The sequence below is a fragment of the Diadema setosum genome, chromosome 10 (genome assembly GCF_964275005.1).
Source record: "Diadema setosum chromosome 10, eeDiaSeto1, whole genome shotgun sequence".
Classification (NCBI taxonomy): Eukaryota; Metazoa; Echinodermata; class Echinoidea; order Diadematoida; family Diadematidae; genus Diadema; species Diadema setosum.
Window position 1 is genome coordinate 17,447,606 of NC_092694.1, and position 14,793 is coordinate 17,462,398.

At 36.9% G+C, this 14,793-nt stretch overlaps 1 protein-coding gene across 1 annotated transcript in view; it reads right to left on the reverse strand.

Annotated features, from left to right (window-relative positions):
* LOC140233819 (uncharacterized) overlaps positions 1–14,793 on the reverse strand; it is a 39,349-nt gene that overhangs the window by 279 nt on the left and 24,277 nt on the right. Inside the window, exons 11-15 of the mRNA XM_072313911.1 lie at positions 14,128–14,226; positions 13,460–13,550; positions 8,567–8,758; positions 5,174–5,360; positions 1,366–1,503 (exon numbers count right to left, since the gene is read on the reverse strand). Of these exons, the coding sequence (XP_072170012.1) occupies positions 1,366–1,503; positions 5,174–5,360; positions 8,567–8,758; positions 13,460–13,550; positions 14,128–14,226 (707 nt within the window). The remainder of the gene's footprint in view (positions 1–1,365; positions 1,504–5,173; positions 5,361–8,566; positions 8,759–13,459; positions 13,551–14,127; positions 14,227–14,793) is intronic.

Genomic DNA, 14,793 nt, shown 5'->3' on the forward strand with positions numbered 1-14,793 from the left:
GAGTTTGGACCTGGATGGAAAAATCATGGTTGTGACAAATGGCGATAAGAAAATCCCCATAAACACAATTGCAGATCTCGCCTGTATCAGCTGAAACGGCAACCATACTTTACCAGTCAAAGTAATTTTGATTATTGTGAAATATGGTCAAGAACTAAACATACTTATATTCAACGTCTTCAAATTCTCCAACATCGATCTCTAAGAACAGTGTTGAGGGTATAAAGTCGAGATCAATATAACATCCGAGGTGAAAATAGTGTAAAAATTGATTACAAATTAACCCTTAGATATATCAGGATATAATAATGTTTGTGTTGAAAATGTTTACGTCTAAAAAATACAACATCGATATTCAAATAAACATATATCAAAACCTGCTGTAAGCAAAACGATTCCAATTACCAAGGTGGGAATACAATGCCAATATGCAACAGCCAATATGCAGCCTTTATAGGTTTTAAACGTTAGTTAAAATTTTATTTGACACCACAGTCATCCCCCCCCCCCCCATTTTGAGTAAATCTTGGTTTAGAATAATTTTTGCTTTTTGTGGGGTTTTCCCTGTAAATATACTGTGTTTTTGTTTTGCTTTTACTTTTACTTTACTTTGTTCAACTAGTGCTGTATATCATGTCATTGTGTAATATAGAGTGTATTTAGTACAAAACATATCAAATATACATGTATACCTACATATAGGTGTAGAATATTATTCTACACCTATTTAGGCCTACATGTATATTTGATATGTTTTGTACTGAATACACTGTATGTTGTATCTATACCTCATGATGCACGGACATGAGGAAGAAAAAGTGGTAATATCCCCCCCCCCCCCACACACACACACACACAATGGAATTGGGACCACTGAAGGTACGTGTTTTCGTGCAGTCTCCGTCAGGTAGCTTACTTGAGAATCCCTGAACTCTACTACGGAACAAAATTCTTACGAACTATCTCAACGCCAACTATATACATCATCTGACGCATCCCCTTGTCTAAAGTACTGAAGGTCTCGCCAGTACCAACCAAGACCTATTGGCAAGCCCGTATACCCAAAACAGCGGCGGCATCCTTTGTCTCCAAGAGACACGCCTTCTACACCAAGGTTTATCCCGCATTACAGTTCCCACATCCATGGCATGATGCATGTCATAGCACAGAGGCTTCATAATCAGTACGGCAGTGCAATCTTCACCCGCTACTGTATTACATCTAACACTACCAATGTGAGACCGTCTATACTGACTCTTGCTCTCTTGCACCTCTGAACATAGATGTATCTCTTATGAACATCAGTGGCGGATAAATTGAACCATGCATGGGGAGATAATAAACATGATAAAAAGAAGAACTTACAATAAGGACGAGATAAACGAAGAGAACGCTTCAAGTTCGTTACTTCTGCATTCTTCATCTCGTTTTTGGCTGATCAGCTCCTTTTCCACGCTGTCCCTGATCTGCCTTCGGTAGTAGTCACTTGCATTGTCACAGAATCTGATCGAAATTGATAGGGAAATGATCAAAGAAGTATGAAAAACACAAAACTCTCAAAAATAAAAATAAAAAAAAAACCGTGTTGCCAACATGACTTTTGTTTCTGACTGTTTTGCTTGTTAATCACAAGAGTTAGAGGAAATGAATAAAGATTCTACTTTGCATCACGATATGGCAAAAATTTATTTAGTCTAATGGGTACCAAAGGCTTCACCTTGTTTTACCGTCCATCCATTTCTTTTTAATGGTTATACAATATTTGTTGAGGTCATGAGGTCAGGGAACACGCTGAGATCGTTACGATGTAGAAATAGTAGGTTCTTTTGATTCCTCCGTGCCTAGCTCCACCAAAATGCTGAACGGAGGGACAACGCTCAGATTGTAATATTGTTGTTTTTGTAGTTTTTAGTTATTTTTTTGAAACTTAGTGTATGTATCTATTGTCAAAGATTCCCTAGGGTAGTTTCTTGGGGGAAAAGGTCAAAGGGCAAAGGTCATAGGTCAAGTGAGAACACTAAAATTGTATTTTTTAACATTGGAAATGGTTTAAGATATTCTCATGAAACTTGGTATATCATGTATGAGTGAACAAAATTGTGCTTATCACCGCCTGGTCGCACATGTTTGTGCAAGTTCTAAGCCATGGGGTCAAAGGTCCAAGGTCAAGTGAAAATACTAAAACTCCACCTTTTCATACATTTCAGAAATGATTAGAGGTATTTTCAAGAAAATTAGTACATTTGCATGTACTGCCTGACAGTAGGCCTAATCTTTGGGACTTTAGTGGTCAAAGGTCAGGTTAAAATGCAAAGATGTTATCATTTATAATACTGAAATGAATCCAGGTATAAACGCATATAGTATTATATCATATATGAATATATTATATATATATTATATATATATATATATATATATATATATATATATATATATAAATAAATATATATGTATATTGACGATTACTCAATGCATACATTTAATATAGGTTTTCCCGGTCAATTTCATACTTTTGTCATTCAAGTTCCTATTCCGAGCATTCAATTCCACGCATTCCAAAATCCGGTCATTCGAATTCACCATATCGGAGCATTTAAATTCACTATTGGACAATTGAAATTTAAGAGAGGAAGCACGAATTTCAGCAATGAGCATCCAAACTCATTTCAAGCTGACGACGAAATCTCGTCGGTCATTCAAATTCATGAATAGGCAATCATATTCCAAATAACTGCATTCAATCTAAAATAAGTCCTGAATTTAGTTAGTTTGGGGCCAGTATGTGTGTCTTTTTTCATTTACCTTTGAATATATTGGAATTTATGATATAGATTATTTATTTTGCAGTATAGTACCATCTGTTAATTCTAAAATTTGAATTCGGGCTTCACGAGAAGGAACAGGCACATAAGGCGTTAGGCTCTGTATAGGCCTACAGACGAGCATAATAGGGAAGGTTGATTGACACCTCTGAAAACCACCAAAGCAATTTCGACTACATTGAAACTGATAATATGAACATTATATACGTCTTGTTTGTTGTTTAATGCTATCTTATCTAATTGGTTTACTTTTGCGGGACTATGTGAGATCATTGTGTGTCAGTTTGTCTTGAAATTGATGTATTGTCATTGTGTGGTTAGTGTTGGGGCGTTGTCAGCCTGCAGTATTATCAAGAAATATAATTAGATTGTCGTTGTGTTATAAAGATGCACTGCTTATTGGCCGTACAATGAAAAATTTCAGGTGTGAGTTTCTTCAGTTTGTCTCCCTCTACAAATTAAATTTGTTAAGATCGCAACTGCTGATCTGTAAATTAACAAACATGTCGGAAAAAGGAACCAGTGGGACTCGAACCTGTCATCTACTGCTTTCCGGGCAGCGATACTGCCACCAGGCTGTCCGTGGTTGCCGAAGCTAGGGAGCTTGGGTATTTGTTCAATGTTCATCGTGTCACTGCCGGCAACCACGGACAGCCTGGTGGCAGTGTCGCTGCCCGGAAAGCAGTAATAGAATTGCACTGGATATCTAGAGAATGCTGAATTCGAATCTTGATGCAACTCTTCTACAACTGAAGTTTTTGAAATGTTCAAGATTGTTGCCGAAATTCCTTTACGCCCGTACGTATACTTGAGATGAAAAAAAAAAGTGGTGTTAACTGTCCCTTTAAATTATGCTGTAAAGTGATTGGGGTTCTTGAACCCAGGGGCAAAACACAATAATTGGCTTTTCATTGACATTTCTGTATTTAGGAAAATCTTTTTTTTTCAAATCAGCAAAAATGGTTTCCAAAATGAACTTCGGAATGGTAAACTACATTATAAATATCCCAATAATTGTGTGTCTCAAAGGATGTTTCATGCGTAAGCTGAAAAGGCTGTACCAGTGCTGGGACTGTACAGTACTGGTTGAGGTGGGGATTCATGTTTTGAACATTCCTAAGTGAGATAATGAAAAGCCTCTTATGAAATATGAAAGAGCATATAATTTTAAGAAGGATTCAACGTTTATTTGATGAAAATTGGTTTTCAAATTGCTGAGATATCCAAAAAAGTGCTAATAATAAAAGGCGACATTATTAGGATCTCTTTGTTTCACCTTGTTTTTGGATATCTCAGCCATTTCAAAACCGATTTTCATCGAATAAACTTTTGATACCCCTTAGAACTGCATGCTCTTTGACATCTTTTACAGTGGTTTCTGAATATCTCGCAAAACGTTAAAAGCTAAATCCTCACCTCGACCAGAACTGTACACACCCTTTAACATCCTCTACAGGGCTCGAAACTAACGGTGGCCCGGTGGCCTGGGGCCATCAAAAACGCACATCGGGCCACCAAAATTTCAGAAATGAAGACTTTGGTGGCCTGATCGGGCCACCAAAAAAGGACGAATGTTTACCTTTGGGCCACCAAAAATAAAAGTTAGTGTGGAGCCCTGCTTTAGGTGATGAAAGTCACTTACGAAGACACAGATTCGTGTCTAACGCCATGGAGTAGTCCTAAAAAAAAATCGCAACTAAGAGGCACTTGGCATCGATCTCCTTAGTTTTCTTTTCAACCAGTTATAAGGTAGCATATTAATGTACTGCGAGAGATAGTTCCCTTCCCAAACGTACTCGGTACCTCATTGCGGGTAGCATATACTGAAAGAAATTAGACTTGAGGCGGACGTTGCTCTCGATCTTGTTCTCCCTTTAATCAGTCGAGCTTTCGGCCTGTCGTCAGGCCTTCATCAGGATCTACCAACAGAATAATTATCTAAATTGCCTGATGTGTCATAACATATAATGCAATATTATATAATGCCAATCTTCTGAGATGTTACCTTTATACACACAAATCAATCATTCAATTCAATAAAAACTACAATCTAACATCATCTCATCGACAAAAATATATCATTAATAAAATATATATTATTCACGTCGATGTAGGGCAATTTGTCAGTCAGTTGCAAATATATGTATGTATGTATATATATATATATATATATATATATATATATATATATATATATATATATATATATAGTTTGAAACAAGGAACAGAAAAACTGACCAGAAACAAATAATAAATAGCGAAAACTTTGAGCAAAGACGTTGTATATATATCAAACTGCTGAAATAAAATAATCATATGAAGACCGGGATTGTAGATTACAAACTTACGCTTTTACAGAATCAGAACAGCTCTGCTTGATCTCCTCAGGAATGAGGGCTTTCATCTGACTCTGAGCGACGTTTTGCAGATGATTCTCCACGGATAAGCGCAGCCACTGCCGCACGCGGGTAAAGAAGACGGCCGCTGCAGCTGCTAATTTACGAACCAAGGCGTTCCTCTCCTTGTCGGTCTCCACTGAAGCAAAGAGGGAAAATCCCATGCATTAATTTCCGCTTCATCACTGATGAAGCGGACATTTTAATAATTGTGTAAGTTAGTTTCACTTCATATAAATATGGTAGTCTTCTGTGGCTGTTTGAGGATTTTTTTTTTTTTTTTTTATAACTGGGTATAAAGAAGTAGCGTGGAGTTTATTTCACTTCAGTTTTATTTTGCATTCTATCATCAATACAACGTAACAAAAATCAACAAAGAAATTGTCTTAATCATAGTAAAAGTAATATACATAACATTTTATACATAAGCACGAAGAACAAATATCACCATATTTATTTCACTGTAGATCACTGCTTCCTCGGGGAAACTGGCCACACAACGTGGACTTTCCCAACACTATGTACATTTTTATCAAAAATTTGAAATTAAAAGAAAAAGTGAAGTTTCCATGTATGCCATGTAATTGCAAAATGAAGACAAAGTTAGATTCAAAAGCTGGTTATTTTTTGACGGCTTCGATAAAACCTAAAATGATCATATCAGTTCGTAAAAAACAAAATGCAAATACTGCGGGTTTTTTTTTTTTCTGGGGAGGGGTAGGGAGAATTTAGATATTCAATTTGATATTAGACGGAATCAATCCCCAATCATGATTTGTTTTTTTACCTCAGTAACAAAAGTAAAAATAAAAGATATGACTCTAAATTTGAATGTCAAAAAAAGTTTTGTTTATTTCAATTTAAATTCATTTCGGCAACTTTTCTTTTCAAGAATACAAAATGCAAACGAAAATACAATAACACCGGTTTTGGTTGAATTACATTTTCTAAGGAGATTAAATGATCAAACAAAATTAATAAATCCTTCAGAACAAAATACAGTCATATCCTTCCATTCAGTTCCATTTGGGTTTTTTTTTTTTTTTTTTGTTGTTTTTTTCTCTTTTCCACGTTCCACGTTGCAGGGGCCTTCACAATTAACACACGTAGTGATATTTTACGAGATGACAGCTCTTTCCCGACAAAACGACTGAACCCACTGTTCTCAAGGTGAACAACACACATTTTCTTTTCAGAAGTATTGTCAGCAAAATTGTATCTCCTTTAAAGGTAGGGAATCCCATTTGCATGCCTTAAATGAAGAGTTGTGTAAACACAGTGGTATGTTGAAGAGAGTATCATTTTAGAAACTCCCATAAAGTATTGAAAGTGGGAGGTAACATTTAGTACATTTTTATTTACTGTTAGATTTTGAATTGAATTTTTTTCGGGGCTCACCGTAAATTCCAGTACATTACTAGGCTACCTTTGCAGACCCATGCACTGCATGTGTGTCCATCATGTATATTTTGTGAAGAAAGTTCATCAAAACTTAGAAACATTTCTATATACATTCTTGCCACACACTCTATATGTTATTACATCAGCTCTTATACTTTTAGATTTGTGTTTATAGATAAAAAATATAGAAGACTGCAACAAAAAGGCTTAAGTGTGGCTGACACACAGAACTAGTGAGTAGTTGAGTTTTGTGCATTATTCAAATTGTAGATAACTGTTGACTTCCAAATTTCTAAGCAGTGGCCTACACAAGTCCCCTGAGGTTCATATTTAATGTTTTGCTGCATTTTGGGAGTTCTGTAAAAGGTATCCCCTACCTTTAACACATATCTTCAATCTGTGTTTATTGTATGGTATTATTCCAGAAAAAGAAAAGAAAAAAAAAGTCACGAATAGTATTGAAATAATGTTCGTCCACTTCCTCTTCTACCATCTCTCTCAACTTAATCTGGAAAGATTAGTTTATATATTACGCTTATTTTTTTAAGTAAAAATGAAAGATTTTTTTCATTTTCTCGGTTCGGTTTTAGAAAGTAAAATAAATAAGACTTCTCATGAGTAGCTCATGCGTTTGATAATATATCATGCTGGAATATTTTACTGATTTTTCCAAAGCTGCTGATACGAATAATCATGATATTTTGCAGGCGTATTATTGATTAAGTCATTATTTGATACTGGGTATGGTTCTATGGTTTACAGATTATTAGTCCAGTACGAGGCAGTTTGTGTATAGTATATCTGTTACTTGCCTTGAATCACAAACGAAGTTGATTCCCTGTGGAGTGCTGCAAGGCTCCGTCTTTTGTACATTCTATACATTGACAATCGTCAACTTATTTTTGTTTCTTTTATTTTTTTTTTTGCTTCTTTTATTATTTTTTTTTAATTCTTTATTTTTTGCTTTGCTTTGCTTTGCTGATAATGCTGATTTCTTCTTTTTTCACATCTTGGCCCTCACACGGGGTTCCCAGCCCATCAGGGAAATCGGGGAAATCAGGGGAAATTATTTTACGTTTTTCCAGTCAGGGAAAAGTCAGGGAATTTGATAAAGATGCTTCAAATCAGGGAAAAGGTCAGGGAATATTTGATTGGCCAAAAAATCGAAAGTAGTCAGTAAGACTCTGTTATATTTTGTTGCATATCAAAACAACATCCATTGGATGAAAGTGGATGAAAATTGGATGTGAAACTGGAAATGAGTTGAAATACACGTAGTTATCAAGGGAATTTGATACTTCATCTGGGAGAAATCAGGGAATTTTGTTTTCTTGAAATGCTGGGAACCCTGTTACAGCATTCTTGACAAAATTAACAGTGAGCACGGTGAGATTAGTTTAGAAATAAATGTTCGAGGTTGGATAAATGCAAAAGCTTTTGCACAATATTGACAATATAACACTGAAAAAGCTCACTATATTATGCTTTTAGTAATTCTTTGAAACTATCATATCCACACATAATATTGACCACATTGATATCGAGGAATGCAAAACTGCAATTTACTTTTCCACCAAATATTTAAGAAATACTGTACTCAACTTTGATTTCTCTAAACCTGAATTATTGTGTATACTTGCGTAGGGAAGTTATTGTACGAAAACTCTCTCAAATAAGCCTCTTTTCATTCTTCAAAAAAGCTTTGCAAATTATTTATCATGCTGGGCATCTCTCGCACACGAATGAATCATTTTAGGAATAAAATTCAACAAGTAGATCTATATAAATTGTATGTTTTATGTGTGCTGAGCATGTTATATATTTTGTTCAAGTATAATTTATTTCTTGGAGAAATATGAAAATAAACTAAACTGAAAACTGGTGTAGGAATACGAGCATGTACAATCACTGATGTTGTCTTACTGTAGCTAATGAAGAACTTACTCGAACTCAGTCTTCGTCTTGTTGATGCAAATGAAGCCCAGACTGAGCTTTCGCTGACACCTGTCATTGAACACAGGAGGGCGCTGTCCGGTAATGTGCTACTACTGTGTGAAGAGTCTTGAATTACAAACGGCAACAAGTATGCCCGTGGGATGTCATGCTCGAATGCTTTGAAGTGTTCCTTGTAGGAAGCTTATCAAAAGACGGAAAAACAGTAAAGAATGAGTTACTTCTTGATTTTGAAGGTACAGTGCATATGAATTTTGTTTCGTTCGAGGGAGGGGGATTTCGTGAAGATTATGCATTATGCATCGAGCAGCAATCGTCATGCACATTCTGTCCAGAATGTTATTTTTCAACTAGCTTTCCTTCTTTTTGGAATATTAATTGATAGATGTGACCTAGAATAACAGCAGCAAGAACAATAGTATACAAATAGTGAATGGTCACGAGTGCAATGGTACAAGATTTCGCACGAGGTGAAAGATAGAGGCGCTCTATTCAACGAGGCGAAGCCGAGTTGAATAGTGCGCCTCATCTTTCACCGAGTGCGAAATCTGGTTCCATTGCACGAGTAAAGACCATACACTATTTGTTTTATACAACACCTCGAACGTCAACAGATTTGGTACTCACAGATTCTTGAATTTAGCACAGAAAGGCAACCATTTTCCGTGAAAGACGAATGAGTAGCCTCACGGTCGCAGTCACTGTATAACACTACATGTGTACGTACGTACTCCTTACGTACATGCGAAACGAAGTTGTTTACAAAAATGAGTGACAGAAGTACGCGCTTGTAAGCGCGCTTATAAGCGCGCTTGTAATTGTTGAGTGAGCGCGGCACATGTTTGTTTATTGTGACATCAGAGCGCGTGCAATAGAACATTTTGGTCGAACCAAAATTGCACGGCTGAGACAGGCAGAGCGTGCAATAGAACGTTTCCCTAAATGTCACGTGATGGGCAATCGACCAATCGGATAGCTACATTCTAAATAGGTGTTGTATAATAATTATAATGACGCATTTTGAATCAAAGTGACCAATGTGTTTTACATGGTAATTAGTGTCAAAAACTAGGGTGATAAGCAAATAAGCGGAGGTTTCCTTCGGCAAGAACTCCATGTTGATGGTCCACAAAATGAGAAACTGCCCTCACCACCCATAGTTTTTATGCCTCCGCCACGAAGTTGTGCCGGAGGCATTATGTTTTCGGGTTGTCCTTCCGTCCGTCCGTCCGTCCGTCCTTCCGTCCGTCCGTAATGAATTTTGTGGACAAGGTAACTATCAAAACCCGTTGAGGTATCCTAATGAAACTTGGCATGTATGTGTATTAGGGGGTGAAGTTGTGCCTATCAACTTTTGGGTGCACATGCTCAAGGTCAAAGGTCAAAAGGTCAAGGTCAAATACATAAAATTTCACTATTTCCACCATATCTATTGAATGCCTGAAGATATTTTCTTGAAACTTAATGTATACATGTATTACCCAATTAAGATTCTCTGGTGAAAGTTTGGGTCATGAGGTCAAAGGTCAAAGGTCAAAAGGTCAGGGTCAAATACATAAAATTTCACTATTTCCACCATATCTATTGAATGCCTGAAGATATTTTCTTGAAACTTAGTGTATACATGTATTACCCAATTAAGATTCTCTGGTGAAAGTTTGGGTCATGAGGTCAAAGGTCAAAGGTCAAAAGGTCAAGTAAAAATATTACAACTTTTTTTTTTTTCTCCATACCTTGGAAAATTGTTCAAGGTATCTTCATGGAACATAGTATATACATATACTGACTGGAAGTGATTATCTAGAGAATGTAGGGTTCATGGGGTCAAAGGTCAGGGTTCAAAGGTCAAGTGCAACACTTCAAAATTTTACTATTTCCCTCCTATCATGCAATGCCAGCAGGGTTATTTTTTTTTTTTTTTTTACACTTGGTGTATGCATACATGTGTAACCTAATAGAAATTCTCTGGAAATTTTTTTTTTCTTCTTTTTTTTGCCTCAAAGGTCAAAAGGTCAAAGATCAAGTGAAAGTGCTGAACTAACTTTTTCCTCCATATCTCGGAAGTGGCTCAAGTTATCTTGAAACTTAGTACATATTATGCATGTGCTACCTGAAAGTGATTATCTTATGAATTTTAGGGTCAAGGGCCAGATGAAAATGGTAACAATTTACTATTCAATTCAGAAATTGCACTTTTTCTCCACACCTGTACCTTGAAAATTACTCAATGCCTAAATGTATGAATGGGTCAAAGTCGAGTTAAAGTCCTTAAATCCCTAGATGCATGCTCTCCTATTCATCCAATTAAACCTAGGTCAAGGAAGGTGAACATTCAACACATTTGTGACAAACTTGTCATTTCAATATTTTGCCAATTTTGTGAAAATGTAATCACACATTGTCCACATGTACTATCTAGACCTATTGGGAAAATCATGCATTATGGCGGAAGCATACCAGTCGCCAAAGCGACATTTCTAGTTTAACATGTTATACTAGAGCTCTTGAGAGTACTCCAGTTGAGTGCTTGGGATATAGTGTATCATTTGTGACAAATATTACGGAGCAGAATTGTATCAGCGATGAAAAATCAACAAACATGTTTTATAGTGTTGATCTTTCTCACTTGTCAATACAGGAAACCAATGTAACCGTTTGAGCATGGAGCTACTAACAGTAGCTCCATGATTTAGTATGGAGACGCACGTACAATCAGGCTTGCATGTTCAAAGCAGGGTTACAGCAATGTAACGTACACGCACGCGCACACACACACACACACACACACACACACAAATACAACAAACTGATCTTTCCTACAATAAAGGGCTCACACGGGTAAATAATTCCCCATTGAGACGTGTGTTAAAATTCAAATTTCAAAAAATTCTGTAAAATAGCTGGGAGAAATGAGGTATTTCATCTTCACTAACCTGAATAAGTGAGATATTACCTTTCATCCATCAGATTGCCAGGGTGGGTTGTTCTGCTCTAATTCTGTCCAGGGTTCCGCAAAGCCAGACTACGAGTTCTTGTCACTCAGAAAATCACCTATTTTCCGTACACGTACCCAATGAAATATAGTCCCCTCAAATTCCAACAGAAAAGCTTTCATCTTCCAACCAAACTGCAGTTTGTAGAGGAATTCATACTCAATATCTACAGCTATTCAGTTTTTTGCCAAACTACATCATTGATTTTTATTTAATTTTTTTTCTTCATTTATTTTGGTATCTTTGGTACGAATTTGTGAAGGGGTCTGGAACAGTCCATTTTATTTACAGGTGTGAGCCCTATAGTGGAGGTCATATTTCTTATTTGACTTTTAAACATCATAAATGTGTTTTTTATGATATTTGCCCCTACATCATATGAGAAATTACACTCTCAAGGATTATAAAGCTTCTCAAAGGGACACTTTTAGAAAATCATGCCCTTTAGGGTTTTTTTTTTTAAAATAGATCTTGCAGTTTTGATCAGGTCTTCATAAGATGAATACATAGATCCAGGCAGTTATCCTTGATTGTGGGCGTGTCATCATCACCTTATAGCCTACAAAGTACTTGATAAGACTTTGTTTTGTCAAACAGACTAACTTTATGTATTTTGAGCTGTTTCAGTGGTAGCCAAAACAAAGAAATACATTAAAATAACACAGTCATTCAAAGTTGTGTGGTACTGATGACTGACTGCTATGTACTAAGATCTAGTGACAAGAACATAATATTAAGAAAAGAAATAGTAGCAAGGCAGAGTTGAGGAAGGGGTGGGGGAGTAGAGGAGAGAGGTAGAGAGAGGGGGGTAGGGAGGGGAAGGGGAGGGAGGAAGAGATCTGACACAATACAAGATACACAATACAAGATTAACACAGTCATTCAAAGTTGTGTGATACTGATGACTGCTATTTACTAAGATCTAGTACCACAAGAACATAATATTAAGAAAAGAAATTGTAGCAAGGAAGAGTGGGGGGGGGGTAGAGGAGAGAGGTAGAGGGAGGGGGTAGGGAGCAGAAGGGGGAGGGAGGAAGAGATCTGACACAATACAAGATACACAATACAAGAAGTCATTCAAAGTTGTGTGATACTGATGACTGCTATTTACTAAGATCTAGTACCACAAAAGAACATAATATTAAGAAAAGAAATTGTAGCAAGACAGAGTTGGGAGGGGGGAGTAGAGGAGAGAGGTAGAGGGAGGGGGGGGGGGGGAGTAGGGAGGAGAAGGGGGAGGGAGGAAGAGAGATCTGATACAATACAAAATCAACATAAACCAGCAGAGCTTGTATGGGATGAATACTTCCCATAGACTTGCATGTATTGCGTGCATTCTCTATAGGGCTCACACGGGTAAATAATTCCCCATTGAGACGTGTGTTAAAATTCAAATTTCAAAAAATTCTGTAAAATAGCTGGGAGAAATGAGGTATTTCATCTTCACTAACCTGAATAAGTGAGATATTACCTTTCATCCATCAGATTGCCAGGGTGGGTTGTTCTGCTCTAATTCTGTCCAGGGGTCCGCAAAGCCAGACTACGAGTTCTTGTCACTCAGAAAATCACCTATTTTCCGTACACGTACCCAATGAAATATAGTCCCCTTAAAATTCCAACAGAAAAGCTTTCATCTTCCAACCAAACTGCAGTTTGTAGAGGAATTCATACTCAATATCTACAGCTATTCAGTTTTTTGCCAAACTACATCATTGATTTTTAATTAATTTTTTTCTTCATTTATTTTGGTATCTTTGGTACGAATTTGTGAAGGGGTCTGGAACAGTCCATTTTATTTACAGGTGTGAGCCCTAAAATGCGTTCACACGCTTGCGCAGATGGTCAATTATGTCCTAAACATAATCACTGTCGCGAGTAACCTGTGGCCTACCAAGGACGTCGAAGGAGTAAGTTTCGCAAACTTGCTGGGTGGCACGTTTGAACTCTCTAAGCATCCTCTCATACCACTGACGAACAGCTCTCTGCAAGAGGGCGAATAGAAAATTGAAATGTGGATATGAGGGCAGGCCATCACTGTTATACTGTCACACACCTTCCCCCCACCCCCATCATCTATCACGGGAATCACATCCGCCCGAAATAAAAATCGTGTCGAACAGTGGCTTTGATATGAATGATTCCGTGGGGGGGGGGGGGGGGGGGCTGTTTCTGCTATGGATTTCACTCTTTACTACATTGACATTACATTCACAAATCCATACGTATGAAGAACATGCGGCACTAAAGCCTCTTTGAACCTCGCACAGCAAAATACATCTGTATCTAACGTTTAGGTTTTATTTACCCCCCTCCCCTTCCCCATCTAGGGGAGCTACAAAACAACAACGACTTTACACTACAAACACACTCAGACATAAGAAAAAAAGTGACCCTTTTGAAATTACGTAAATCTTTCCGCAGTAAATAGAGAGCCAGAATAACACTAGATTCCCCCTATTTATAGGGTTGTTGCAATTATTAGCTCTCATATTCCATCACATATTCTACAGCCCTACCTGAAGTAATGTGATCTAAAGCTATTTTAATCGAGCATCTCACCTCTGCATACAGGTGAATGTTATCCTCTTGGAAATCCTCCATCAACGGCATCAAAGTCCTGGCCATTGTCATGCGGACCTCATCCAAGCAAGAACTCACCTACAGACCGAGGATGAGAAAAAAACATGGAGGCTACTTAGTTATTCATGACACGATTCGCCTGAAACAATTTTCATATACAACCATAGCTTCATGTAATAAAGTCGTATGAAATGCACATTCAGTAAATTCAACGAAGAATGTCAAAAGAATTAGTAAAGCATTTCCCATACTTCCCTTTCTATGCGTAATGAAAGAGGAACTATACATTCCTCCTTCTGCAGACAGGTCTGCAGGTGGTATAATATTAACTTTAATACTCTGTTGATCAAAAGTCGAAGGAATGTGATCCTTTCAACAATGACAGAAATTGTATGTAATTATCTTTATTTTTTCTTCTTTTTTTTTTCTAGCATTGATCCAGTGCATATGCATTAAGGAAAAAAATGTTTAGGCTTTTTATACATAGCAGCTCAGGAATGACAGCACGCGGATTAAACCAAAATTTAAATGCCTGTATAAAATTTGAATTGGTTGACTGCACTGTTATTACTGCATTCACAGAAATCCATATAAAATGATAATAATTATGTATATATACGTATATATATATATGTGTGTGTATAT